This window comes from Ceratotherium simum, chromosome 3 (genome assembly GCF_057802395.1).
Source record: "Ceratotherium simum simum isolate JZ-2026a chromosome 3, ASM5780239v1, whole genome shotgun sequence".
Classification (NCBI taxonomy): Eukaryota; Metazoa; Chordata; class Mammalia; order Perissodactyla; family Rhinocerotidae; genus Ceratotherium; species Ceratotherium simum.
This window is the reverse complement of record NC_141902.1, coordinates 61,952,827-61,978,450: the sequence shown is the minus strand read 5'-3', so window position 1 is coordinate 61,978,450 and position 25,624 is coordinate 61,952,827. Positions and strand designations below refer to the sequence as shown.

The window sequence follows — 25,624 nt, the reverse complement described above, 5'->3', positions numbered from 1 at the left end:
CCTGAGAGCCCTCTGTAAATCCCCCTTTCTTTCTCCCCCAGCCCACCCTAGATCCTGTCAAGTCTCCCCTCACTCTTCAGTCTCAGAACATCTGTATTATCCAAAGAATTTTTACACAGTTAATCATGATGTGCATAAAACTTGCACCCGCCTCTCTCACTTAGCACGCACATGTTTCCACATTGCCATATCATTTTGGTATTATAATTTTTAACGGCTGCAGAGTGTTCCATTGAATGAATGCTGCCTAATTTACTTAGCCAACCCCATATTGTTAGACCTTTATTTTGCTTCCAATTTTTAGCTGTTATAAATAATGCCGTGATGAGCATCATGATGCATAGAGCCTTTTCCCGCCTTCGGATTATTTCCTTTGGACAGATTCCCAGAAATGAGATTACTAGGTCACAGGATATGGATATTTTTATGGCTTGTGATGCATGCTGCCAAATTGCACTCCAAAAGGGTGATACTCTTTTGTTTGTATATGTCTTTGATAATGGCTCATACAATGTTCGAATATGACTCCACGGGACCCAGGAGAGTCCTGGCAGCTGGGAGGTTGGAGTTTTTCTCTTTTTTAAAAAGACTTCTTAAAAGTTTGCTTAATTTTATCTTAATTAACAAAGTAATAAATGCATAATATAGAAAGGCAAACACAGAAATGTATAAGCGAATAAAACAAAAGCCCTTATAATGCCACCTTTCCATAGGTTCTCAGAGACATGATTTCTGACTGTCAAAATGCTAGCTAGGGTGAAGACCTCGGCTGAATTAACACAGAAGTGAGGCTATTGCTTTAAATCACGGCTTATACATAGAGAGAACCCTAGCCTTTCTGGAGTAGTCCTCCAGGAAGAACAGGCACATATTCTAGTCATGGTTGAGATCAAATCACCCATTTTTCCCCCAAAAAATCACTTTCTAAACTCCTGTTGTGAAATCCCGCTTAGGACTGGCTAGGGCTATCTTCAGGGAGCGCATATCTTTATTAACAGGGTTCCTCTCTTTAGCCATAATCCAGAGTCATTCAGACACAACCTGGGTCCTTTCAAGGCCAGGAAGATGGTCGGGGGCGGGGTGGGGGGGGTGGGGGGCTGGCCATGAAGCGCAAAACTGATTTCCTGACCTTGGAAGCTGGTCCTGAAAGCTGCTCTCAAGGAGGTCCCAAAACACCCTCAACAGTGGCCGGAGCCCCTGGAATATGTGTTGAGAGAAGGGGGCACCCAGAGTGACGACACTGACAGGAAACCAGTAAGCATGAAGAAGGATGATGAAGCTCAGGTTTATTGAGGACCTACTATGCGCCAGGCTCTGTGCTAAGCGCTTTCCACATGTAAAATAAATGTAATGCTCACAATGCCACTTGTACAACAAGGAGTTAGAATGGTAACTATTATTATCATCACCTACAGATGAGGAAACCGAGGGTTTAAAACTTGTCCAGGACCTCACAGCTAGAGGATGGAAAGGGCCAGGATTTGGACACCGGCAGTCTGACTCCACAGCCTGGGTTCTTATTCTGAATGTCTTGGGTGCACACATCCTAGCGTGAGCTCTGAAGGAGACCAGCCGCCCTTCTGAATTCTACAAGACGGCACTACCCACATGGTCTATCCACCTTACCTCCAGCTCAGATCCAGCGTCCCCATGTGCACTAGTCTGCTAGGGCTGCCACAACAGAAGGCCACAGACTGGATGGCTTAAACAACCTCACAGCTCTGGAGGCTGGAAGTCCAAGATCAAGGGGCCAGCAGGGGTGGTTTCTGGTGAGACCTCGCTTCCTGGCTTGCAGATGGCCACCTTCTCGCCGTGTCCTCACTCAGCCTTTCCTCTGTGTGCCGCGCACTCCTGACCTCTTCGTCTTCTCACAAAGGCATCAGTTCTACAGGATTAGGGCCCCACCCTTATGACCTGGTTTAACCATAATTACCTCCTTACAGGCCCTATCTCCAAATACAGTCACATTGGGGGTTAAGGCTTCAACATATGAATTGGGGGGGCGGGACCATCAGTTCATAACACCGCGTCAACCTAACTCTGCTCTGAGAAATGCAGAGTCCTGACATCTGCCAGATGACCCTGCCCTGTCTCCGCAGCTCCTCCTCCATGAAGGCTCTTCTGTCATCATGCCTCACATTAGCATTATCAACAGGCATGCTTTTTCTGACTAGATTAGGATTATTTGGAAGTTAACAGGCCAACTTTCACTCATCTGTGCATACCTTCCCCTTTATTCATTCAACTCATTCATTCATTTGTTCAGCCACTCAGCTGTCCAGCAACTAGTTTAGCAAGCACCTACGAGGAGCCAGGCACCATGTTAGCCCTGGGACTTCAACAGTGCACAAGACACAGTGACAATTCTGCATCCTAATGGCCAACCTGCCCACTTCTCTCCCCCTGGTGCGCTCCCTAACTCCAGGCCACCTGCCGTCTCTCACGTCCTATCCTAACAGATCCTTGACAAACCCACACCAGGCAGAGGGCTCTTCATCACCTTCCTGCTCAGGGGAAACAGATGGTGTTAATCCAACGGGGCAGCTGTTTTTAAGCATGGGATTGCAAAGCTGTGTATCCCCTCCCAGAAAACAAAATTACGCGTGTCCCAACAAGAGAAATAAATGTGTGCTTGCAAAATTCATATAAGCAGTCCCTTTGTGCCCGGGAAACAGGTTTGCTTCCATGAAATATTTCTATTAGAAAACAGAAAGGAATTGCCTCTTGCTGTTCTTGGAGAGGAAGAAGGTGGGTATTGCGTATCTCCCTGAACCTCCCTTCACTGAAGTAGAGAACTATAAAATTCACACCTACCATCCTCACCCCAGGGAGGGGAGGGCAATAAAAGGAGGATAAACTCCACTGCAGGCAAAACCATGGGACCCCCACCAACCAGAGCTATCAGAGCCCTGAGAACCACGGAGATGAGAGCTGCACTCTGTTTAACTTGGTACGTGATACGGATAGGAGTTAAAGACATATTATAAAGGGCAGTGAGAGTCTTCTTTGCTCGTCTCTCTCCTAGTGGCCTGAAATTTCCATATCAAGGTGAATTAAAACATTGAGGGAAAGTGTGTGTGTGTGTGTGTGTGTGCATAAAACCAGTAAACAGTTCCACCCCCGACCCTGAGGATAAAGTCCATGGTCCCTACACATTGGATAACGACAGCCCTCCTTGGCCTGGGCCCCACCACAGCACCTCTAGGCTCCCACTGCGCTCAATTTCTTTCCGTTCCTCAGAGCCTCTGTTTCTCTTTCCCAGGACTTGCACATGCCGCTGTTTGCTCTACCTCGGTCACTCTTCCCAAGTGTCCACTTGGCCAAATCCTCCTCCTCCTTCGGCCTCTGCTTCAGGGCCACTTCCTCAGGCAAGGCTTTCGACCCCTCTAGACTGTGTTAGCTGCTCCTCGTCCAGGCCCCCGCGCTCCTCCATCCCAGCATTCCTCACACAGTGGTGCAACAGGTGTGGGGTCGGACCCTGCGCTCCCCCGCGCCGCGGCCCTTGACTGTCAGCTCCACGTGGGCCGCGACCTCTGCCGCCTCCACCACTTTATCCTCAGTGCCTGCCTGAAGCCCAGGCACACGGCAGGGCTCCGGGGACATTGGCTCGATGAAGGCCCAGCATGAGGGCCCAGTGACAGGCGGGCCCCTCAGCCACTCGGTGCCTGCCCTCCCCCCAGCCCTGGAGGCGGGCCAGGGCAGTCTCTCGTCCATCTCTGCATCTCCTGGCGCAGGGCTTGGCACACAGCGGGTGCTCAAGAAATGTTTGCTGCACTAAGGGGAGGGGGTGTGGAGGAAGGAGCAGAAAACTCAGCTTTCTGGACAGATCTTCAAATCTCTGCTTCTGTCTGTTAGCCATTCACACACCCATACCCCTGCACACACCCCATCCCCCTCGATGGAGACACACACATCTCAGAGTGCCACTGCCTTAAAGGCCAGTGGGGAGGCGTCTGTCCCTTCTAATTAAAAGTCAGGCAGGCGGCCTCCTCCCCACTCATTCCTCTCTCTCCAGGTCATTTCTGGAAACTGAGAATCAGCAGGACAGCTGAGAAGGAGGTGTAGCGGATGTGGAGAAATTGCTGGGTTTGCATCTCTCCCTTCCAACCCTCCTCCCACACTACACGGTCTTCCTGTGGTGACCAGGCTGAGGGGATGAAGGGCCAGGGGCCTGGGGGCCTGGCAACCAGGAGGCTGGGGGCTGGGCCAGGGCTGTCCCCAGCTTACTGTTTTCATTTCCTCAAGACTCCTTTTCTTTTCCACTCCTCCCGCAAAGGCCCGGTTTTAGGGCATTCCCTTCTTCCTCAGGAGGGGAAGGCAAAGTGCCCGCCCCCTGGCCATCACCCATAGTCATGGGAGGCAGGAGGGTCTCTGAAGGCCCCAGGAGCCATGCCAATAGAGAAACTCCCCGGCCTGGGCCCTGAGGTGGGACTAAGGGCAGAGAGAGGCTGCTTAGCAAAGACCCCTTTCTCCTTCAGACTGAGCCCCATGGGGCCCCAGGTCTGGGGCTCCAGAGAGGAAGGCAGGGGGTACCTGTGTTGGAGGAGCTTGTCACCTGGTGCGAAGCACACATGGTGTGTACTTGGCAAAGTCCGCTCCTGGGCAGACTGTGGTGAAAAACATCCCCGAGGCACAAACCAAGCACAGTGGCAAAATGAAGCTAGAAGAGAGACAAACATCCCAGAAAGGCTTCCTGGAGGTGGTGGCATTTGAGCCAGGTCTCCAAGGAGGAGTGCAACTTCCAGATTTTAGAAAGATTTGCAAAACAAACAGCACTTAAACCACTGGAATTTGGTGGTAGTGGTGTGTGTATGTGTGTGTGTGTGTGTGTGTGTGTGTGTGTGTGTGTGTATGTATTTTAGATGAAGGGGTGTTTGATTGATTGTTTGTGGAGGAAGGGAAACTCCCTGGCCAGCAATGAGGCTGTGGGATCATCTGTGAGTAGCTTTTATTCCTGCAGCACTGGGAGGAATTGTGGACTACACCATAGGGGTCTCTGTGGCTGCTTGCAGAGGCTGCCTCCATCCTCTCTCCTCAGCCCCAGGTCCCCTCTCAATGGGGCCTCCACCAAGCAGTAGGGACAGCAGCCCCAGTCTGCGTGGAGGGGTGGGCGGGGGAACCCTGAGCCAGTCTCCAAGGACGCAGTCCATTAGGACACATTTTTCATTGCCATGGAGACTCCAGGCCCACAGAGCCTGGCTAATAGTCCCCAAATTCACTCAGGCCTCGAGCAAAATTAGACAAGACGAATTTTTGAGTTGGAGCATAATGAGACCTGGACATCCGGAAAGCATATGGCAGCCTCCCAGGGGGCAGCAGAGCCCCAGGAGAGCACACTGCTGTCACGAGGTCACCAGGCCACCACCTCTCTTGGGCGGGAGGTCTGGGAGGCACTAGGGAGCAATTCCCCTCCTTTAGAATTCTTCAAGGGCATCGCAGCCTCCATCTGAGCGGCGTGGGGGATGGGAGAAGGGAAGAATAAGCTCCCTCTATCTGTCCCAGGCCCTGCTGGGGACAGGGTTAGGAGGCTTTATTCTGCACCCTCTGATGAATCTGCCAGCAAATGCATCTCACATGGCTCAAGCTATGCTGTACACACAGAACAGATTCTTCTGTCCGTGCAAAAACACGAATATGTCATTCAGAAATCTCTACTTGAACATCTACAGGGCCAGGCATAAGGGAACATGCCATGGGATCCATGGCATCACACACTCCCTCCCACGCAGGGCACGGGGCTTGCCCTCTGGAAGGGGAGACAGGACATGTTCAGCTATAACCATCTCAACACAGCAGTGACATGAGAAGGATGGGGTTTGGCATGAGGAGAGACCAGAGAAGGCTCCATGGAGGAGGTGGCATTTGGGCTGGGCCTTGAAAGCTGGGATCAGGAGGCCTTTTGAGTAGAGAAGGAGCAGAAAAACACAAATTGAGTTTGCAAGCATATCAGTGTGGCTGGAGGGCAGGGCCTGGGCAGGGGCCAAGGAGGTAAATGGCCAGAGAGGGAAGGCTTTGAACGCCCAGCTAAGTGGTCTGGGCAGCGGGAAGCCAAAGAATACGGCCACCGAGGTGGCCAATGGGCTCCAGGAGTCCAGGCTGGTAGGACCCACCCCTCGAATCCCCTAATCCAGGGCAGCCCAGGCCCAGCTTGGCCTGAGCTCAGCGCAGGCTCGCAGCACGGCTGCCCCAGTTCCCACCCCACCAGTGTCCCTCAAGCAGCATCCCTCTTCCAGAAGTTCTGGTCAAAACAGAAACTTTCTTCTGGCAACGCTCCTGCACAAACCGCCAGGGTTCCAAACACAGCCCAGTTTACAGAGTAGCCCCTGGTGCCCAGCAAAGAGCCCCGCAAAGAGAGGGGAAGGGAGGGGGAGAGTCAAGGTTTGTGCAGAGTCCAAAGTAGGAAGGAAGGAGCTGGGGAGACAAGGCTGCTGCAGAGGGGACACCCTGGGCCTGGCTGCTGCAGGGGGCAACATTAGCAGGGCCTGGCCCCTCTAGGGCGCTACACTCCCCCTGGCTTCTCTAAGGCCCAGGCTTTCTTAGAAGGCAGGCCTACTCTCCCGAGGAAATTGGATTACTGTCCTCGGATCGATTTTTTGTCCAGGAGGTTGCTTTTAGCAAAAGTCACTGACCCTGCGTGATAGAGGAGCAGAGACAGTGAAACTTTTTGTTCTCTCTCTCTCAGGCCAGGAACCCAGCTCAGCTCCCCAGGAGCCAGGACACCCCGATGCTGGCCGGCTACCACCCCTCTTCTCCAGGGCCTGCGGAGCCCAAGGCACCGAGCTTCAGCTTCTGTGGGATCTGATTTTCTGAAACCGAAAATGCTCTCAGAGCCAAGTCTATGGAACACGGCCGAGGGCCCGGCCGTGGGGGTGGGGCTAGGTCTGGAAAACAGGGCCACTGACCAGAGACGCCTTCTTCTAGCCTGGACTCGCCTCCACCGGCTTATCAACCCCCAGAACGGCACCCTGCGTCCTGTTTCCTCTCCAGCGCTGTTACCACCTGGCCGGCTCAGGCCTCTTGCCTGGACCACCACAAGGGCCCCTCACAAGTCTGCTGCCCCCAGGCCCGCTGAGAGCAATGCGTCTAACTGTGCCGGCCCCCGGGAGAGGGGCAGGGACGGCGCCACAGCCCCAACGGGACTTTAGCCCATGCCCCGCTCTGCTCTGGTTTATCTCAGTAACTCTGGTGAAGCCTCTGCATTCCATAGCAATGAGGGCTTTCTGTTTGGTTGGTTTTTTTTTTTTTTTTTTGATGGGAGGGAAACAGAAATTAGGGAGAAGCTATAGGTTAAATGCACTGCTTTTGAGGGACAAAACAGCCAGGCAGTTATGGCATGGGGTCCGGAGTGCGTCAGGGATGGGACAGAAGCCTGGCTCCATCTCAGTTTACCAGCTGTAAACCTGTGACCTTGGGCATGCTCCTTAACCTCTCTGAGCCTCAGTTTCCTCCTCCATAAAACAGACATAACAGTAGCACCCCCCTCCCTGTGCCTCACAGGCTGTTGAGAGAATGTGAGATGCATGTGAAACAGCTACCACAGTCCCTGGAACACGGTCAGCACTCAATACACAGTACTCATTAGTATTTTGTTACTGGTGAATTCCAATCCTGCAGCACCTCCCTCCTGGCCACTCACACCGCGGCCAGCCCGGAACAGATGTGCCCAGCAGCCAGCAGAGCAGCCTCATCACTTCCCTCCGTCATGTCTCCTTGACCCGAGAAGGCTGTGCCTCTTAATTGCTCTTTGGTTTTACTCAATTTGAAATGAGCAGGGCACCAATTCCCTGTAGGAAAAAAGAAATATGCTCTTGCTCAAAATACTAATGAGGTTGGACGCGAGGTGAGGCTGGCAGGGGAGGGCAGCCCCTGAGGACTTCCGTAGAGCCTTGCTGGTCCCGCAGGAGGACCTGGCCCTGTTTGGAGCATCCTCCACAGGGCAGGAGGGATGGAGGCTCTGGCTTTGCTCCATGGCCCCAGGGCAGAGGCCGGGCTGGCTCAGGTGACCCGTGCGAGGGGGTGTAGGAAGCCAGCTGCAGTAATGCCCCACGGATTCGGGGATCCGCTCTTCTCTGGGAGCTCCAGGAACACCTTGGCTGCTGTCTTCCTCTCTTCCCACCCAGCCACCAAGGCCTGGAGAGTCCTCTTCCCTGTGCCCACTGCCTCAGACCCTCATCAGCTCAACGTGGCCCCTCTCCGGTCTGTCCTCCCCACAGTTCCCTGAGTGGTCACTCTCAAACAGTAGGTCAACAAACATTAGTGAGTGGAAAGCAAGTGCCAGCCTGTGGGAGGCAGGAGGACTCCGTAAGACCCAGACCCAGCGTCACCCCCATTTCAGACCCTCTCCCCCACACTCCCCAGACAAGGCCCTCACGCTGTGCCTCGAAGGGCAGGCAGCCTCCTCCTAGGAGTCTTGAGCTTGCTGCTCTCTCAGCCAGAAGGATCTTTCCAGATTCCACATGGCTCCATCCCTCCCCTCATTCCACTCTGGGCCCCAAAGTCCCAATTCCAGAGCCGACTTGTCTGAAACAGCCCTTGCCCTCGCTCTGTCCCCTGACCCCGCCGCATTTTTCTTAATGGCGTTTACCATCCCCTGACATCCTAACATTTATGTATTTGTGTTCTGTCCTGTCTCCCCACCTCCAGGGCCAGTCCCCCGAGGGCAGGCACTTCTGTCCTGCTCACTGATGTTGACGTGTCCTGTCACCTAGAACAGTGGCCAGCACAGCACGTGCTTAATGAATACTGACTGCCGTGGAATCTAACAAATGGGTGAGGTCTCCTTCCCACAAAGAGCTCTTGACTGACTCAGGCGCTGCCAGCCCGGCCTCCATCTTCACCTCCCCTCTGGCTCCTCCTCAGTCCCCTGCCCACCTTCCCAGCCCCTGACTGCCCACATTCAAACCTCCCTGGACAACCTCGAAGCTCTGGAAGGCCCCGGAGCCCGGCTGCCCCTGCCTTTACTCATGCTGTGCCGCTGCTCCTCCCCTCTCCCAGCCCCACTTCCCCTTCACTGTCAGCCGCACATTGGGGTCTGTGTCTGCCTCCCAGACAGAATTCAACGTCCTTCAAGGTCGGGGAAATCAGTCCCTCCATGCGTCCCTGAGCCAGCACCGCGGCTGGCACGGAGCAGGAGCTTAGTGGACGGTAGTGTGTATTAAGACTCAGATGATGCTAATGCTAAAAACTGTCGTGAACTATTAGCTCTTACAGGGCCCAGCATGGGACACAGGAACCGCAAGCCAGTGATGAGCTGGGGGTAGAACCGCAGCCCCGGGAGAAGCCCCCGCAGCCCCGTCTCAGGCCCCCGAGTGTGGACAGCAGATGATTTGAGGCCGCCATGAGGCTGGCGGCCTGGAGCCACAGACTTGCACATCTGAAGACGAGCTGTTCCCACTGTCCGGGGAAGTGCTGCCTTGCTCCCCAGCGCCTGCACCTCCCAGCGGACGTAAACCGGACACCCACGGCCCTGCCTGGGAGGAAATCCTGCCAGTGTTCTCTGGGACAGGGGACAGCGCGGCTCAGCTGGAGGAGGCTCAGCTGGGGGAGGAAGGCGGGAAGGGGCCCCAGGGCGGGCCTGGGTCCCGGGAGCACTCCCTCTGACCTGACCACAGGCCACAGCTGAGGCTGCTGGCAGGGCTGGCCACTCAGTCCTGCTTCTAGTCAGTTCTCGGGACTTGAACACTGCATAGCTGGGACTTCTGCATGGTACAACGCTCCCTACACCCCTTCCTACCCCTTCACTGCTTCAAAGCAAACCCACTCCATGGCTCATTGGACTCTCCAAACACTACCAAGGGGCAGGCAGAACTGGATTGATATCTCCCTCTTTTCAGAGTTGGAAACAAAGACCCAGGGAGGTTAAGCAACTTGCCAGAGGTCACACAGCATGTTAGAGGCAGAGCCCAGAATAGTAACTAGGCTGAGATTTCAGTTGCTATTATTTGGAGTCACCAAGAAAGCACGTGCTGAAAAGATTTCCTGGGACTGGAAGCAGGGGGTTTAGAGGGCTTTCTATCCCCTCCAGAAGTCCCACCCCTTCCTTCTGCGAGCACACAGGCTCTGTCCCGCTTCCAACGCGAAGAAATTCCACCTCTGCTCACTGGCTCTCTGACACGGGAAGCAGCCCGTTCCCTGTGGCTTCTTCCCTGGAGGATGCATTCAATAAACAGAGCCCCTTGCTCATCTTCCTGCATAAATATTTCAGGAGACTAAGAAACAAACAGATCTGTGTTTGATCTGCTGCTGGCTACTCAGAAACGGGGGCTCCTCTATCCCAGGCAGGATCCTCACACCCCCCCTCCCGGCACTCAGTGTCCACCAGCCCACGGGAAATACAAGATGGCAGGGACAGCCACCTTCCTGCAGGGGCTGTTCCCCTGGGTTGGGGAACTGGTGGCAGCCAGAGAGCAGAGCCCAGTTTTTACGGGAAGAGCCCCCTCCCACCCACTGCTTGCTGTTCCTAGAAATGGGAGGACACGGTCTGCTCAGTGTCTGTTGTTCCTGGAGACGCTTCAATCGTTGCTGCCCAAGACCACTCTGCAGGGGACATGAGGTTCCTGCAGAGACGGGCACCGCCCACAGGGAAGGGTGCAGGCCCTCCAAGAACAGGTGGACTGAGTGCTGCCTGTAAACCTCGGCAACCTAGCTGGCCAGTCCCCCCAAGTCTTCCCCAAACATTCCTTTGGTTTATTCATTCAAATGTTCACGGAGCACATTATTCTTGGATCCGGAACATTGAGCAGCTCCCCATTGCCGACAGGACCCTGACTTCTCAGACTGCCATTTCTTGTGCTTCCCAATCTCACCCGCCCTGGCTTCCCCACCACATCTCTCTGCTCAAGCCACACTCCGCACTCCAGCTAGCCTGCTTCCTCCCTTCCCCCAAAGGAGTCCTGCCCTTTCCTAAATGCTGTCCTGCCTTTGCCTTTTCTCCTCTCCCATTCTTCTCTGGCTCTTCTCAGGATGGTGCGTGCACTGCCTCCTCCATGAAGCCTTCCTTGATCTTCCCACCTCACAGTGATCCCTTTCTCCTCCCTGAGCTCCCTCATGGATCGCTGCCACTGCTGCCACATGGAACTGCTCCGGTGACACTCTCACATGTGAGGTCTTATCATTCCAACTCAGTTACAAGCGTCTAGAGAGCCAGGCTCCAGCTTCTGTTGCAGCCAAGTGTCTAAGCATGAGAGCTGCATCTGGACAGGGCTGCTCCAGAAAGAAGCTCAGCTTTGAAGAAGTCCTGATGCCCGGGCCCCTCTTCCCAGAGACCCTGATTCTATTGTTCTGGGGGGAGGCAGGGAGGGAGGACCAACTACATAATTTATCGGGCCCCTTCATCAAAAATTATGAAGAATTTCAAGACAGTGTCAGCAGAACACTAAATCAAGCATTGTACAGGTTGCACACCCGTGAAGCAGGCCCTGGGCACAAGCATTTAGACCTCCCCAGGTGAGGTGCCACCAGCGTTGAGAACCACCACTAATGGTAATGGGGAGCTACTGAAGGTCCTGCACCTCTGAGCTCCCACGACAGCACACACATCTGTGTCTCCTTCCCCTCTGTATGCCCGGGCTGCCTGGAGCACAAACAAATATTTGGAGAGTGAATGAATATATGAATGGATGGAGAGAGACGGAGCTCGAACCAGAAAGCTGAGAAGAATGCTTCTTTCCATTTGTTTTTTAAATCAAATATAGATATATTAAATATTAATATTTTATTAATAATAAATTATTTTCTATAATAAAATAAAATATTCATATTTTAATGTTACTACATATGAATATATCCAACACGCCTATAGTGCACAAATCTTGCGTTCGGCTTGAAAAATTTTTACACATGCAGACATTCATCTACCACCATCACTCCAGAAGGTTCTCTCATGCCCTATCCCAGTTAATACTACACTCCACCCCCAACCCAAGTCACCACTGAAAACTGGATTAGAATTTTCATCAAAGAAGGGCTCTCCGGCTGAAGGAGGCAGAATCGGCACAGGTAAGATGTACTAAAGAGACATGGAGGAGACTGACTCATAAAATCCCCTTATGTGTGCAAAGGGCTGATGTTTATACCAAATGGGAGGGAAAAAGCACAAAGGTTCAGACAGGCTGGACTGACTTCCTCAGAGTCATAGGCAGATCTGGTGGCAGAGCCGGGACTCGAACTCCGGTCCTCAACTTCCAAGTGTCGTGAACTTTTTACAACCTTGGCAGTCTGGAGAGAGTGTGTGTGTGTGTGTGTGTGTGTGTGTGTGTGTGTGTGCTGGAGGACACAGCTCAGAAGGAGACTCCTGCTGCAGGGTCTGGGGAAGCTGGGGGAGGGGGGGGTGGGGCAGCCACAGGGCATGAGCTCTGGGCATAAGCACGCCCATAAGCTCACTCCTGCACCCAGCCTCGAAACAGGTGAAATTATCCTAAGGTAGTTGGGGAAACTGAGTCCTAACCAGAGGGGGAGGTGACTGATCCAAAGTCACACAGCCACACAGTGTCAGAGCTGGGGTTTAGGCAGGAGCCTCCAAAATCCCACTGCAGTGGTCTTCTCAGCATGCCATAAACAAGTCTTCCTAGAAGGAGACTTATGGTCCTCTGTCCGCTCCCTCTGATTTCTCAACCCCCGGATCCAACCTTTCTGGCAGCCCCAGGCAGAAGGGAAAGGCCAGTACCACAGAGTGGTCCACCAGGGGTATCTCCCTGGAAAAAAGGGGTACGTACAGCGCCCACTCGCAGGCACAGGGAGATCCTGCAGGAAATCTAGGCTGGGGGCCGGAACCCCCTGCTCCCACCTCATTGCACACAGACTTTGTGAATGTCCACTCACCTCTATGCCTCCAGGGCAACTGGGGTTGGGGCAGACCACCTAGAGTGCAAGTAGGATCATGCCACTGCCCTGCTTAAAACCCCTCTCCCCCTGGCTCCTGCTGGCCTCTCCAGCCTTGTTTCACCACTCACCATCCTCCCCTTCCCAGCCAGCAGCAGCAACTCTTGTCTCTCCTGGAATAAGCAAACCTGTGTCCCTCTTCCACGCCTTTGTTCATGACACCCCCTCTACCTGGAATGCCCTTCCCTCCTCTTCATCTGCCTCTGCCTGCTCATTCATGATCTCTTCCTCCAGAAACCTCCTCTGGCCTCCCCACCCCGCCCCTATGGCTTCGGAGTTCTGTGCACACATCTCTGTCACTGTCCCCCCACGCCCCTGCTCACCAGCCTCCCTTCCCCACATTCCTGCAGCCCTGTGTCCTCCTGAGCGGCCTGTCTCCCCCACTAGCCTGGGATCCCTGAGAAGGGGACCGCTCGGCTTCCTCCCTGCATGCTCAGTGCCACATGCTTTGGGCCCGGCACACAGGGCTCAGCAAACGTTTTCTGAATGAATCTAGGGCCTCATTCTACTTGCACAGGGGCGAGGGGTGGGGAGGGTGGTCACTGGTCGGAAGAGCAGGGCAGCCAGGGTGGAGAGGTACACAGAATAATGGCCAATCTCTCCACTCCCGTTTCCCTGGCAAAGCCGGTTCACGGTAACCAGCTCTCCCTGCCTGCCTCACCCTCCTCCTCAGGAACCTCTCCCGAGTCTTGTTATTCTAGGGTCTTCCTGTCAGCAGGCTTAAAGCATTACCCCGCCCAGGGGAATACATATTTTAATAACATCTAAAAGGCCCAAAGGGCCAGCCAGGTGGTGTAGTGGTTAAGTCTGCATGCTCCGCTTTGGCGGCCCGGGGTTCACGGGTTCAGATCCCGGGCACAGACATACACACCAGTCATCAAGCCAGGCTGTGGCAGGCGTCCCATATACAAAACAGAGGGAGACTGGCACAGATGTTAGCTCAGGGACAATTTTCCTCACCAAAAAAAAAATTTTAAATAAATAAAAGGCCCAAAGGAACCGAATTCTATAGTGGGTTCTGGGCACACTGATTGGGAGGGCATTCTTAAAAACGCCATCACACAGCACGATCAGCCATCCACTGCCAGGCCAGCGGGCCGCTAAGTTCCTGCATGTCCATGAGGCTGTGCAATCAGACACACCGCCGTCAGGTCCCAGTTCTCCCTTCCCCACTGTGTGAGCCAGGGCGAGCGCTGCCCTCTCAGAGGCTCGGTTCCCCCTCTGTAAAGTGGGTACACCAGCAGAGCTGTGGGGGTACATGAGATAACGGACGTGCCGTGCTCCGTGGGCGGGGCAGAGGGGGCGGGCTCAGGAGAGCTGCATCGCTTCTGGTGCTTTCCCCAAGCAGAAGCCCCGAGGGCCCGCAGCTCCCACGGCCAGCTCCAGCAATGTGGGTCTCCAGAGCCCGCAGAAGGGCAGCTTTGTTTGTGGCTCCTGAACGCCCCCTGCTTCCCTCCGCCCACACTCCCTCCCTCCCAGCCAGAGATCCAGGGAAAACTTGGCCTGGAGACTTCTCAAGCCAGTGATAAGGTCTGGCCAGAGGAAAGCTCTTAGCAACCCAGGCTCCCAACCCAGAGGCCCTTCTAACGGTTTCAGAGAAACAAAGGAAGGAAAGATTGCCCGCAGCCCAGAGTGCCAGGAGGGCCCGGCTTCCAGGAAGGAGAGCGGGGTTCACGTGCTGCAGCGGAGGCCAGGGTGGCCGCCTGGCACGTAGGGCATGTGGCTGCCAGATCTTGGTAATCACAGCCCCGAGGCCGAGCAGAAAGAGCCTCCTGCCTCTGCCATGATCATGACCAGGACCCAGGGTGGGGCGCTCCTGGCTGGTCACTTGGGGAGCCAAGCCACTCCATTCAGGTGCCCCCTGCCACCTAAGCTAAGTTCTCAAAGTCTTCTTTCGGGAACTTTCCCCCTCCACTCATTTTTGAATCAGTCCTGATTTCTACTGGAAGCCTAGAAAAACCCACTGAACTGAAACCCGTCCAGCCTGACCCCTCCAATAATCAGAGGGAACCCCAGTTCCTGCTTAGCCCCTTGTGCCCCCTTGGATAAACCTTCTGGGGCCTCAAATTTTCTCCTCTGCAAAATGAGCGATCCCATTACATCTCTTTAGAGCCCCTTCCGGCTCTAGCAGCCCATGGATTTACAGGAGTAAGGATTTAGCCCAAGCAGCAGCAGCCAGGGAGTAGTTTGGGCTTGCTCCAAACCCTGCACAACCTTGTATCTTTAACCCAGAACCCCAAAGTCTATACTACACCTTTGATGAGTGCTGTGAAAGGTACTAAGAAGAATCAGACATGATCTCTGGCCTCAGCAAGCTCACAATTAAGGTACGGAGTCAAGTTCGTGCTCATAGAACAATCAGCACGCGACAGAACGAGTCAGGCCTTTACCTGCGGCTGGTATAGTGGAGCCTGGGTGCCACAGGGCTCAGAGGACAGAGAAATTAACGCCCATCCAGACCCCGCAAAAGCCAGTTTAACTGGACAATTCCGGCCCTGAAATAGCCTCAATCCATAACAACTTGAGTTTGTTCTCAGATATTATAATGACTACGGCAGGAAGGCAGACCCAGGGCCTTTAGAGGACAGATTTTTGATAATGAAAGGTTATCAAATGGACCCTCAGGTACACAAAAATCCCCTTTCCCAGAATTCTAAATTTCCAGGAATCCCAAATTTCCCCATGCATTCCTGTAAACCCAACTGATCTTTCACCTGGAGGTCGGCAGGGCAGGCCTAAACAGCATTTTCTTCATGACATTAAACAAAAGACTCAGGAATTAAATTCTTTTGTCCCCTTCTACCAACACCTTTCTTTTTATCAGCTATTCCATGTCCTGAAAATTCCCCCAGATCCCAGATCCTAAAGCTGCTAGTTCTGAAACCACACTCAAGGTATTTAAATAGTTTGCAGCAAACACCTCAAGCTAGTAGAGGATATTCCTTTCCATAAACCCAAAGGAAAAGCAGGTCCGAGTCCCAGGGGCGTCAGGGTCAAAGGTCAAGGTCATTTTGGCAGTGGGGACAGGTCTCTGAGAGACCTGGGTGGGACTGTGCCCTGGGACCATCCTCCCCCGCCTTCCACAGGGAGCTGGGGCCTGCAGGGAGCCAGGATGATACGGATCAAGGCTTAGATGCTTTATTTGGCTCACTTTTCAAATGAAAGCAGGACACCCAATTTTTGTAGTCAGATTATTTGTCCCAAGCATATGAAAACAGACAGAACAGGAAGAGAGAAAAGCAACTTTTCATCTGCACCAAACTAGCCTGACAGTAAAAACAGCAGCTGTTGGTAAGAGGTGAACTTGTCTACTCCAACAGGGTACGAATCAACTCTGAAGTCAGGACTACAGCAGCGGGGAAGTGGGTTAGCTGTTGGATGGAACCCTAACTCTGAAGGCAGTAAAACACTGGTTGGGGGGGCAGGAGGGGTGCTCATCAGACATTACAATAGGCCACCCCCATCTATGACACCTACAAGCACCCTACTTACCTATTACAGCACCTTGTGAGGCTGAAGACTAATTCCATTTTCCCAGAAGAGAAAACAGAGGCTCAGAGACGTTGAAGACTAGCCCAAGGTCACACAGGAAGGAGCAGAGGCGAGAGCAAGACCTAGGTCTTCTGCCTCCAGGGTCCCCAGCTCTGGCCACACGTTTCGAGGTCATTCCATCCTGACAGAGTGGTGAGACAGAAGGCCTGGGAGGCAGGTTCAGCCCCTAACCAGCTTTATGACCCTTTCCTCTCTGGGCCTCTGTTTCTGCAACTGTAGAAAGCGGACAGTAAGAGCACAGACCTCACAGGTGGTCAAGAAGATGAAATGAGCGAATACATGTGAAACACTTTTTACCTGCCTGGCATAAACTAAGCATTCTGGAAGAGTTAGCTCCTTCTGTTGTTGATTTCACGGTCGGTTCCCTGAAAGCAAGGACCTAGCACCTGGTAAAAGGCTGGGAACAGCCTATTAATCAATTAGTACTTATTAAACTAATCTAAATTAAGTTTAGGAGTCATCCTAATGTTCCTAAAAAGTGTGGAGTGCCAGGGAGGCAGAGGGCTGGCCCAGACGACCTCAGACGGCTCAGGAGTCAAACACTGAGCACGGGGCTTCTTCCCAGGGATCGGTGTGAGCACCCCCCAGAGCTAGTCTCCTCACATCCCCCTCTCCGGGCAGCCAGGGCCTCCCAAGGTGTTGCCATCTGCGTCACACAGGGGCCAGGAAGTTTATGCCTGGGGCACAAACTCCACGTAAAACGTCTACCTTCTCCGAGCTCAGGCAGGGCGGAAACAAAAACGCAGACGCCTAATGGACTCGTAACATTAAAAATTATATATATGTCCCTATAGTTTTACTTTAAAGACCAAGGCCCAATCCAATAATCAGAAAGATTTAAAGAACAAAAACAGTCGTAATTGGGCCCAGTAACAATATAAGGTGGAAATTTTCCTGCCAGAGCAAAGTTTCCTCTTGGAAAAATAAATGACCCCTCCCCGGAGCTGCGTTGGAGCCAAGAGGGCCCCTGCCCTCCCGTACACGGCCAGGGAGGCTCTGTGAGGGGCGGCAGAGGCCGGACAACTGAACGTGGCGCTTCCACACCCCTCTTGCCCGGGTCAGTTTAAGAAGTGGCCCAGGGACGAGCCATCCTCCCTATGAGCATCAAGCCACAGGGAGGAAGGAAAGGGTGCCTGAGTCAGGAGTCTCGGGTCTGGACCAGCCTCTCTTCTGCCTTGCTGGCCGACCTTTGGCAGCTGACTCGGCCTCTCTGAGCCTGTTTTCTCATCCGTGAAGTGGGGATAACCACAGTAACCTACACCATGAAATCGCCCTGAAGATTAAATGAGCCAAGACACACACCGAGCTCTCCCCACTGCTGGCTGGCAGGAAGCAATCCCGCGAGCTGCTTCAGATCCCAGACATTCACCCATGATCTTCCCTCTGCCCATTCTCCTCTCCTCTCCTCCTTTCCCCTGCTGCCTCCTACTCATCCTTCGTGATTCAGCTTAAAAGTCACTTCCTGACCGCCCCTGGCTAGATCAGGCCCCTTGCTATTATTCCCCGAGTTCTCCGTACTTCTCATTTCATAACCCCCAGGACACTCACTGTAACCATTTGTTTAATTTTCTGTCTTCCCGATGTTAATAGCTGACACTAACTGCCAGGCATGTGGTAAATGCTTCACGCGGATCAGCTCATTTAATCTTCATAATAATCCTTTTAAGTACTACTATTATCAATCCCAATTAATGCATGGGGAAACAGATGTTCAGAGAGGTTAGGCAACTTGCCCAAGAACACACAGCAAGTAAATGATACAGTGCCATCTGTCTGACTCTAAAGCTGGCATTCTTAGCTGCTGGCACCCCCCTGGTCATCAGGGTCCATCTCGAGAGACAGCCTCTTCTCATAAGGGCTGCAGGCCTGGACCACAGACCTGCATTCCCTACACAAAGCTAGCTTCAATGGAAATGGAGAAGGTGGTCCTGCTTCTGTCACACTCGCTCCGCCCCTGGGCTGGCTGCCCTCCTCACCCAGCACCCTTCCCCAAATTATTTACGTGGTTCCCAGCTCCAGGAAAGGCCACAGGGAAGTCTAAGCAGGATACACCCATGGTGTCACCCTCAAGGCAAGCAGCATTTGTCAAGCACACCCAGATGCCAGGGCCACAGACACAGATGGGAGCCCTCTGCCATGGGGATGGCGGGGTGGCGCAGAGTAGGATGGAGCACCAGCGCGAGAGGTCTGGAAATTAGATGAACCTGTGCTCCAGGGTCACCCGGCCCAGGCACAGAGCCCCACTCCCCACCCACTAAACCTGTGACCTTGAGCAAGTCACCTACCCTTGCTGAGCCCCAATTTCCTCCTCCGGAAAATGGGATCATCTGACGATAGAATGGACCTCATGGCTGTACAGACTGAATGCGATCACGCAGGCCCAATGCCTGCTTAATAACCATTATTCTCGTGACAACGATGATTAATCTTCACAGGATGTGGGCCATTATGTGATCAGATTGAGAAGGTTCTGGCTCTAAGTCAGAAGATCTGGATGTGCATCCTGGCTCTGACCCACATTAGCTGTGTGACTAGGGTGTGGCCACCTCTCCACTCGGAGACTCTGTTTATTCATCTGCAAATAGGGGGAACCAGCTCCACCAAGGGACCCTCGGACCCTCGAAGGGATTCAGTGCAGGAACCCATGTTTGTCTTCTGTAAATAGGACAGTCCTGAGCAAACCTGGGTGCCTCCCATTGCTGTGTTAATTAATTGGAAGGAGGGTGCCAGCCAGAAACCAATTATAAAGTCCCTCCAGGGGCCTCTGCGGGGGGCAGGGAGAGGGGGTGAGGAAGGGTGGTGGCAGCTTCTCCCCTACTCCCTCCCCTACACACTTGTGCCTCCTTCGCAGCTGGTCCCACACTCCAGGCCCACAAAGGACAGGCTCATTCTAAACAGCTTCTTTTCGTGTGCAAGCCACTGGATTTGCATCCGTCCCTCTCTGGCAGGGCCTGCTCCATGCCAGCTGCTCCAGCTTCCCAGGCTGCAAGCTGCTCTGGCCCAGGCCTGAGCCGGTAGGGTCCACGGGCAGGGAAAGGTAGGGGGACAGAATGAGCCAATCAGGAGAGGATGGAAGGAGAGGGGGCTGGGCACAGAGGGAATGTGCACATTCTCTCATCTCCTGGACACCAGACAAATTCTGCGGCCAGCGTATCCAAATCAGAATGTGGGCCGCCCCAGTGCCAGGAGCCCGCGGCGGCTGAGGCCATGTCTGCTCCACCCCTAGCCAATCTGGGAGAGAGTGGAAAAACTCACTCCATCGCTGAGCTGCCAGGGCCTGATGCTGCCAGGCCGTTGGTCCAGCCGGCGTCCACAGTCCCCAACTGGCCAAGCTCAAGTCTATGCTGACTCCATAGGGCAGGCCAGTTGCGGGGTGACTCTGGAGCCCAAGGGAGCCTCACAATCCTTCCCAGATGGCTCTAAGTGCCGCCATAGGTGCCAAGGTGGCAATGCACCCAGGCAAGAGAGCACAGGGCATCTGGGCACACTCAGGAAGAAAGTAACTCACCAGAGTTGTTCTGGAGAGTGAGTTCCAGTGCCTAGAGGGAGACAGAGTAAGGAAGGAAAGAGCCTGCATTTATTGAGCACTTAGAGTAAGCGGGCAAGACAGACCTCTCCTGGCTTGCATCCACTGGACCTTCCACATGCTTCTCCTTGAAGGTCCTGGACAGCACGGGCTGTGGCTAATGTATACTGTGACCCTAATGCTCAACACTGGGCTTGGCCCAGAGGAGGAGCTCCGAGGGCGCTGGCTGAAGGAGCGAGTGAACATTAGCCACATCCCTTCTGCATGAGAATGAGAGATATCAGGAAGAACTGAGAGGAGGGAGGAGGTGTCATGAGTGCGGGCAGCAGAGAAGGCAGAACCCTCACCCCACCCCCAAGGGTCTGGGAGCTGGGTCTGTGCAGGCACCTCTCAGCCTTTTAACTGCGGCCCTGTGACATGCTGGCTTTCTCATCTCTTCTCCCAGTGAGAGCCAGACAGGAAAGAGGTCCTGGGAAGTGGAATCTCTGGCGGTCCAAGCATCTCCTAGGTAGACTAGATTCTGGGTCAGTGAGTCGGAGGCAGAAGGGCCTTGTAATCCCCTCCTCTCCATTCTGACCCTGGGGTCAAGATGGGGGTACGGGGTCCCACACACCTTGACCCCAAAAAGGAAGAGGCTGCCCAGCAGAGGGAAACCCAGACACCAGCAGTCCAGGCTGGGGTGATGCAGCGTGGTAACTGGAGTGGGGCCAAAACACCTGCCCCTGCTCAGTACCCCCCAGAGGGCAGCCAGGTGGAAAGAGGACCGACCAGCAGTCAGGAGGACCCAGGTTCCAGCCCCTCCAGCCTCCAACTTGCTGAATGACTTTAGGCAAGTCATGATCGGCTCCCTGGGCCTCAGTTCCCTCATTTGCCAAGGAAGAGGGTTGGGTGATCTGACTGCTCAAACATTCTATTCTCCTACGAGCCACTCTATAGAGGCCCTAGAGACTTGTGATCTTTGCCAAACAATTAACTGTTATTAATTACCTGGGCAGAGCAACACCTTCCCAGGTCCTTCACATTCAGCAGGAGCCGGGGGCTGCCACTGTGAGCTGAGCTCGGCTGGGACAGGCGCAGGAGAGAGAAGGCTGGCCTGTGGAGAGAGGGGCCCGGGCACAGCTGACAATGCTGCTTGCAGACAGGGCATCAACTGCTCAGTGGGGAGGAGGATGCTGGCATCCAGGAGCCTCTCTGCCCTCATTCCTCCTCCTAAGTCCTTCTGAGGTACCATTCTTGCTGCTGAGGGTACTCTGTTCTTGGACCGCTGACCCCCCGAGCCAGCCTCAGGAACTTGGAAAGCACTGAGCTCACTGGCACCTAACTAACAAGGCACACCTGGGAACGAGGAAGCCCAATCACTATGAGCCACCACCTTCCCTACCTTAGAAGCCCCATCTCTGGTCACATCACAGACAAAAGCCAGGAAATCACTCCAAAGGACCTATGAGCAGCAAAAAGGAGTTGCACAGCCCAACATTATAGCTCGAAGGCTTTTCTCATAGCCCATTGACTTGTATGCTACACACAATTCTAATGTATTTTGTTCTGTTTTTCCAGTTGGTGACAGTTTAGGAACAGACATTTAGAACTGGAGATGCCCTGCTAGCCTGGCATATGACTGAAATGGACTGGAGACAGAAAAAATACAAGAAGCAGGCACAAGAACTCAAAGAATAAAATCATCTGGAATAAAATCTCCCTGTTACTAGGAGAGTAGCCTTCCCTCCCTCTCCCCTGACTTGTCCCATGTGAGGATATGGGACTAAAACTGGGGGGCGGAGGGGCCCTGACCTCCTGCGGATGTTTGCGGTCTGGGAAGCTGCATCTGGTCCTTCCCTCTGCTCTCTCTTCTTTTTTTATTCCTTTCTTCTCCTCCTCGTTACATAAAGAAACGAAGCCAGCTTACTAAAATACATACCAGAAAATAGAGTTTAAGACATCATAATGAGGAAAAACGCCATCAGGCTAGAAGGTCACAATCCAGAGCTCTGCATGGCTCCATCTCTAGTGCCGGTTAGGGCAGGAAGCCCTCCAGAAACCCCCAGGCTTCATATGCAGCTCCACCAGCTATACCCCACCATGAAGGGGGCTAGGAGTATGCACAGAGGGAGGGTGGTAAATGGAAACTGAGGCCCACCTCCTCTAAGGAAGTGCTACTGAGGATCTAGCAACTTGCATCTGACTTCCTCTTTTTCACTTTCCAGGTTCTCTGAGCTAATGAGACCGTCTCCTGCAACCCACGTCTAACCCTGGCCAAATCCTTGCCCTCAGGGGGCGTGACACAAAGGCTCAGGGCAGGGTTCCGAGGGGCGGGAAGCCGGGGCTCACCCTCTCATCCATTCCCTCCCCTGTCTACCACCCCCAGTTTGTAAGCAATGAACCCGCCTCCCAGACTCCCTTTAGGGCTCTTCTTTATATCTGTCTTGTAACCAGACCACCCCTGGCGAGAACAGAGAGCCCTCAGTCTCCATCAGAACTGACTTCCTTGCCAGAGCCGAAGGCTCCCAAGGCCCAGCAGAAAGGACCCCAGAGATCATCAAAACGACTTCCTGCATTTCACAGATGGGAAAACAGAGGCCCAGAGAGGGAAGTGACTGGTTCAAGGTCACACAGTCTGGTAGTGGCTGATTTAGGACTAGAAGCCAGGCCTTCAGGCTCCCAGAGCACCATGGTTTCTTCTAGAACTTGTGGAGGAGCCTCTTCCAGCAGGCTTTCAGGCAGCAGAACGGCGCCCTGGCCCCTCTCCTGCATCCCTCCTACTCCTCCAGAGCCCCCTACAGAAACACTACCAGTCTGTGAAGGGCTGGCAAGGGGAGAGAAAATAGCGTTAAGGTGGGGATTTTATTTAATCCTCTGAGCTGGCTTAAACCGATGCCACACTGGTTAGAGTAGGAGGAGAGAGACACAGTGGAGTTTGGAGGGGGAGGGGAAAAAGGGGGAGCATTAGTGAATAATGACTGGATACCAAGAGGCCAGGCCTGCCAATGGGTTTAACAGACAAGTACCCACCTTCATGGACTCCCCACCCCAGGGCCCAGGCCTCCAAGTAGTGCCCTTCTGCCATGGGAATAACCCAGTCTCCAGGATCCTCAACAGTGCAGAGCTATCGAAAGATCATAGACCATAGATTGAGACAGACCTAAGGCAAACCCCAGCTCTGCTACTTACTCACTGTGACCTTAGGCAAGTCACTTTACCTCTCTGAGCCTCAGCTGCTTCCTCTGTTAAAGGAAGCTGAATGCACCTTCGTTCCAGGCCTCCTGGGAAGGAAGGCTGCCTGAGCTCACGTACATAAAGAGACACAGGGGAGGCATTGAGTCAAATCTCACTGCTATTATTACAAATCCCACAGCCTTCATCTCTCATCCAGGCTCATCCATTACTCTTCTGCCCCGGCCTGCTTGCGTCTTTGACATTAATAACCTTAATGATAATAATCCTTCCCAGCCGAATAGCATTTGTATCATCTCAAAACACTAAGCTTCCTACCCTCTGTGGGTCACAGCAGCCCTGCCAGTAGAGCCAGACTGAGGTAGCCCCTCAGCCCCCAAGTTCATCTTCCTACAATGTTTCCAAGTCCCAACTTTGGAATGGAGCCCAAAGACCCTGAACAAACACGCTGTCTTATGGCAGATCTCATGGGGTCAGGGGTAGCCCCCAGCTTAGTGGAAGGAGCCAAAACCACCCCTCCCATCACCTCCATGGCTGACCCTCCCTCTGGCCCACTGCTCTGACCACAAACAGGCTGCCGTTCCCACTTGGGCCTCCAACCCTCCAATTGTGAGAGTCAGCTGGGCAGCTGGCGGAGTCTGGCCTTAGGTGCATGGATCGCCAAACCCAAGGGCAAGGCGAGGCTGTGAGCTCCTGACCCGACAGAGCTCTCTGAAAAGTGTGGGTTCACACCCTTGATCTTACTGGTTCTTCAACTGCCTGTCACCACCCCTGGAACCAGAGTATTATCCTCACACTCCACAAGAGGAAACTGAGGCCCAAAGCTGAAGTGCCCAGCCAAGGTCACCGAGGGCATTTGGGGTAGAGCTGGGGAGTGAATGCAGATCTCCTCTCCTCTTCTAATCTGGGCGCTTTCAACCAGCCCGCTGTCCTCTTAACTCTTTCCTCCCCCCAACAGGGAAGCCCCCAAAGTCTCTCCAATAAACCCGGGCCAACGTCCAGGAACCCTCCTCCAACATAGGGGCTGCCAGAATGCCCACCTCCCCCTTCCCTGTCACAGTCCCTCCCCGTATCTTCAAGTCGGTCACCGCAGAACCCTTCCTAACCCTGGCAGCAACGCCCGAGACTGGGGAGCGCCTTCTCCACTAACTGGCTTTGGAGTGGGCCAGAGTTCCTGCGCTGGGCGGGAGAGGCCGGCAGGTGAGGTGGGCTTTCGTTCGGCTGGCCTCCTCAGGGCGGCAGCCCATTCCCACACCACTGCCCGGGGCCAGTCCCTGCCAGCGACGCTCCCCGCGGCGCACTCCAATCGGGGACACCACGGAGCTGCCCAACGCTGCTCTCCAGGGGTTAAAAATGCAGCATCCTAAACAAGGGTTAAAAATGCAGTCCTGGGGTTGGGCCGCTGCGAAGCGATGTTGCCCAAACCACAGCGGCTTCCAGAGCGGCATCCTCCCCCTTTCCTCCGCAGTCCTTGGGGGCCAGAGCGACTCAAGCGACTGGGGGAGCAAGAGAGGCGCACGCCGCACCTTCCCGGCCCCAGGGCCCCCTCCCACACCCACACCCCCGCGCCCCCCGTAGCTGAGACCGGGGGCTGCAGGCGCCGGCGGGTCCCGGGCGCGGCGGGCGAGTGGCGCTTACCTTTGTGACAGTCATGCAGAAACTCGGCGGCGGTGCGGGGGCGCGGGCGCGGCGTGCGGGGGCGGCGGCCGGGGTCCGCCGGGGGCCCGAGGCGCCGGCGGGAAGGGGTCCGGCGCGGCTGGGCGCGCTCGCGGCCCGGGCAGCTCTCCGCGCGCTCCCCGCGCCCCGCGGGAGGCTCAGCCGAGCCTGGGGCCGCGCTCCGGGCTGGCAGCGCGCAGGGACCGCTCGTCGGCGCTCGCCCGCCGCTCGGCGCTGATGTCAGCCCCGAATGTGCATTTATAATAGATGAGCCTCCTTCGCCGCAGGAAGGCGAGGCAGGAAGAAAGGGAGAGAGGGAGAGGGCCCGGGCTGGGGGGCGGGGGGAGGAAGAGGGGCCGGGAACTCGCTACAAAGGAGGAGGCGGAGGGAGGAGGAGGAGGAGGAAGCGCACGCCCGCCCGCCGCCGTGCCCCGCGCCTCCGGGCTGGATGGCCGGCCGCCGGGCACCGCCGCTCCCGGAGCCCGGGGCAGGCGCCCAGGCCCGGGGCCTTAACCCCTTCAGGCCCGCGGACGCCACGCGGCTGGGCGAGGCTCGGTCCTGGCACCTGCCGGCTGGGGGAGTGGGCGGCGACTTGGGCTCTCGGTGCCCCGTTGGCCCCGGGACGCTGGTGAAGTCACACGCTAGAAGGCCCAGGCGCCGCGTGGGCCGAGAGGACCGCCGGGCTCGCCCCCTGGAGGTTCGCAAAGGCGGCCCGTGGGCCGCGAGAGCCGCGCGGCAGGCGGAGAGAGGAGCGTGGCAGCCGCAAGCCCGCAGCTGTGCCAGCACCCCTGCCTCGCGCAGACCCCTGGGCACAGGGTCGCGGGACGGGGTTGTGTAAGC

The 25,624-nt window shown here is 54.8% G+C and overlaps 1 protein-coding gene across 1 annotated transcript in view; it reads right to left on the bottom strand.

Moving 5' to 3' along the window:
• CORO2B (coronin 2B) overlaps window positions 1-25,096 on the bottom strand; it is a 136,842-nt gene extending 111,746 nt beyond the window's left edge. The window contains exon 1 of the mRNA XM_004421745.3: window positions 24,767-25,096. Coding sequence (XP_004421802.2) covers window positions 24,767-24,781 — 15 coding nt within the window. The 5' untranslated portion in view covers window positions 24,782-25,096. The remainder of the gene's footprint in view (window positions 1-24,766) is intronic.
• Between the last annotated feature and the right edge of the window lie 528 nt (window positions 25,097-25,624).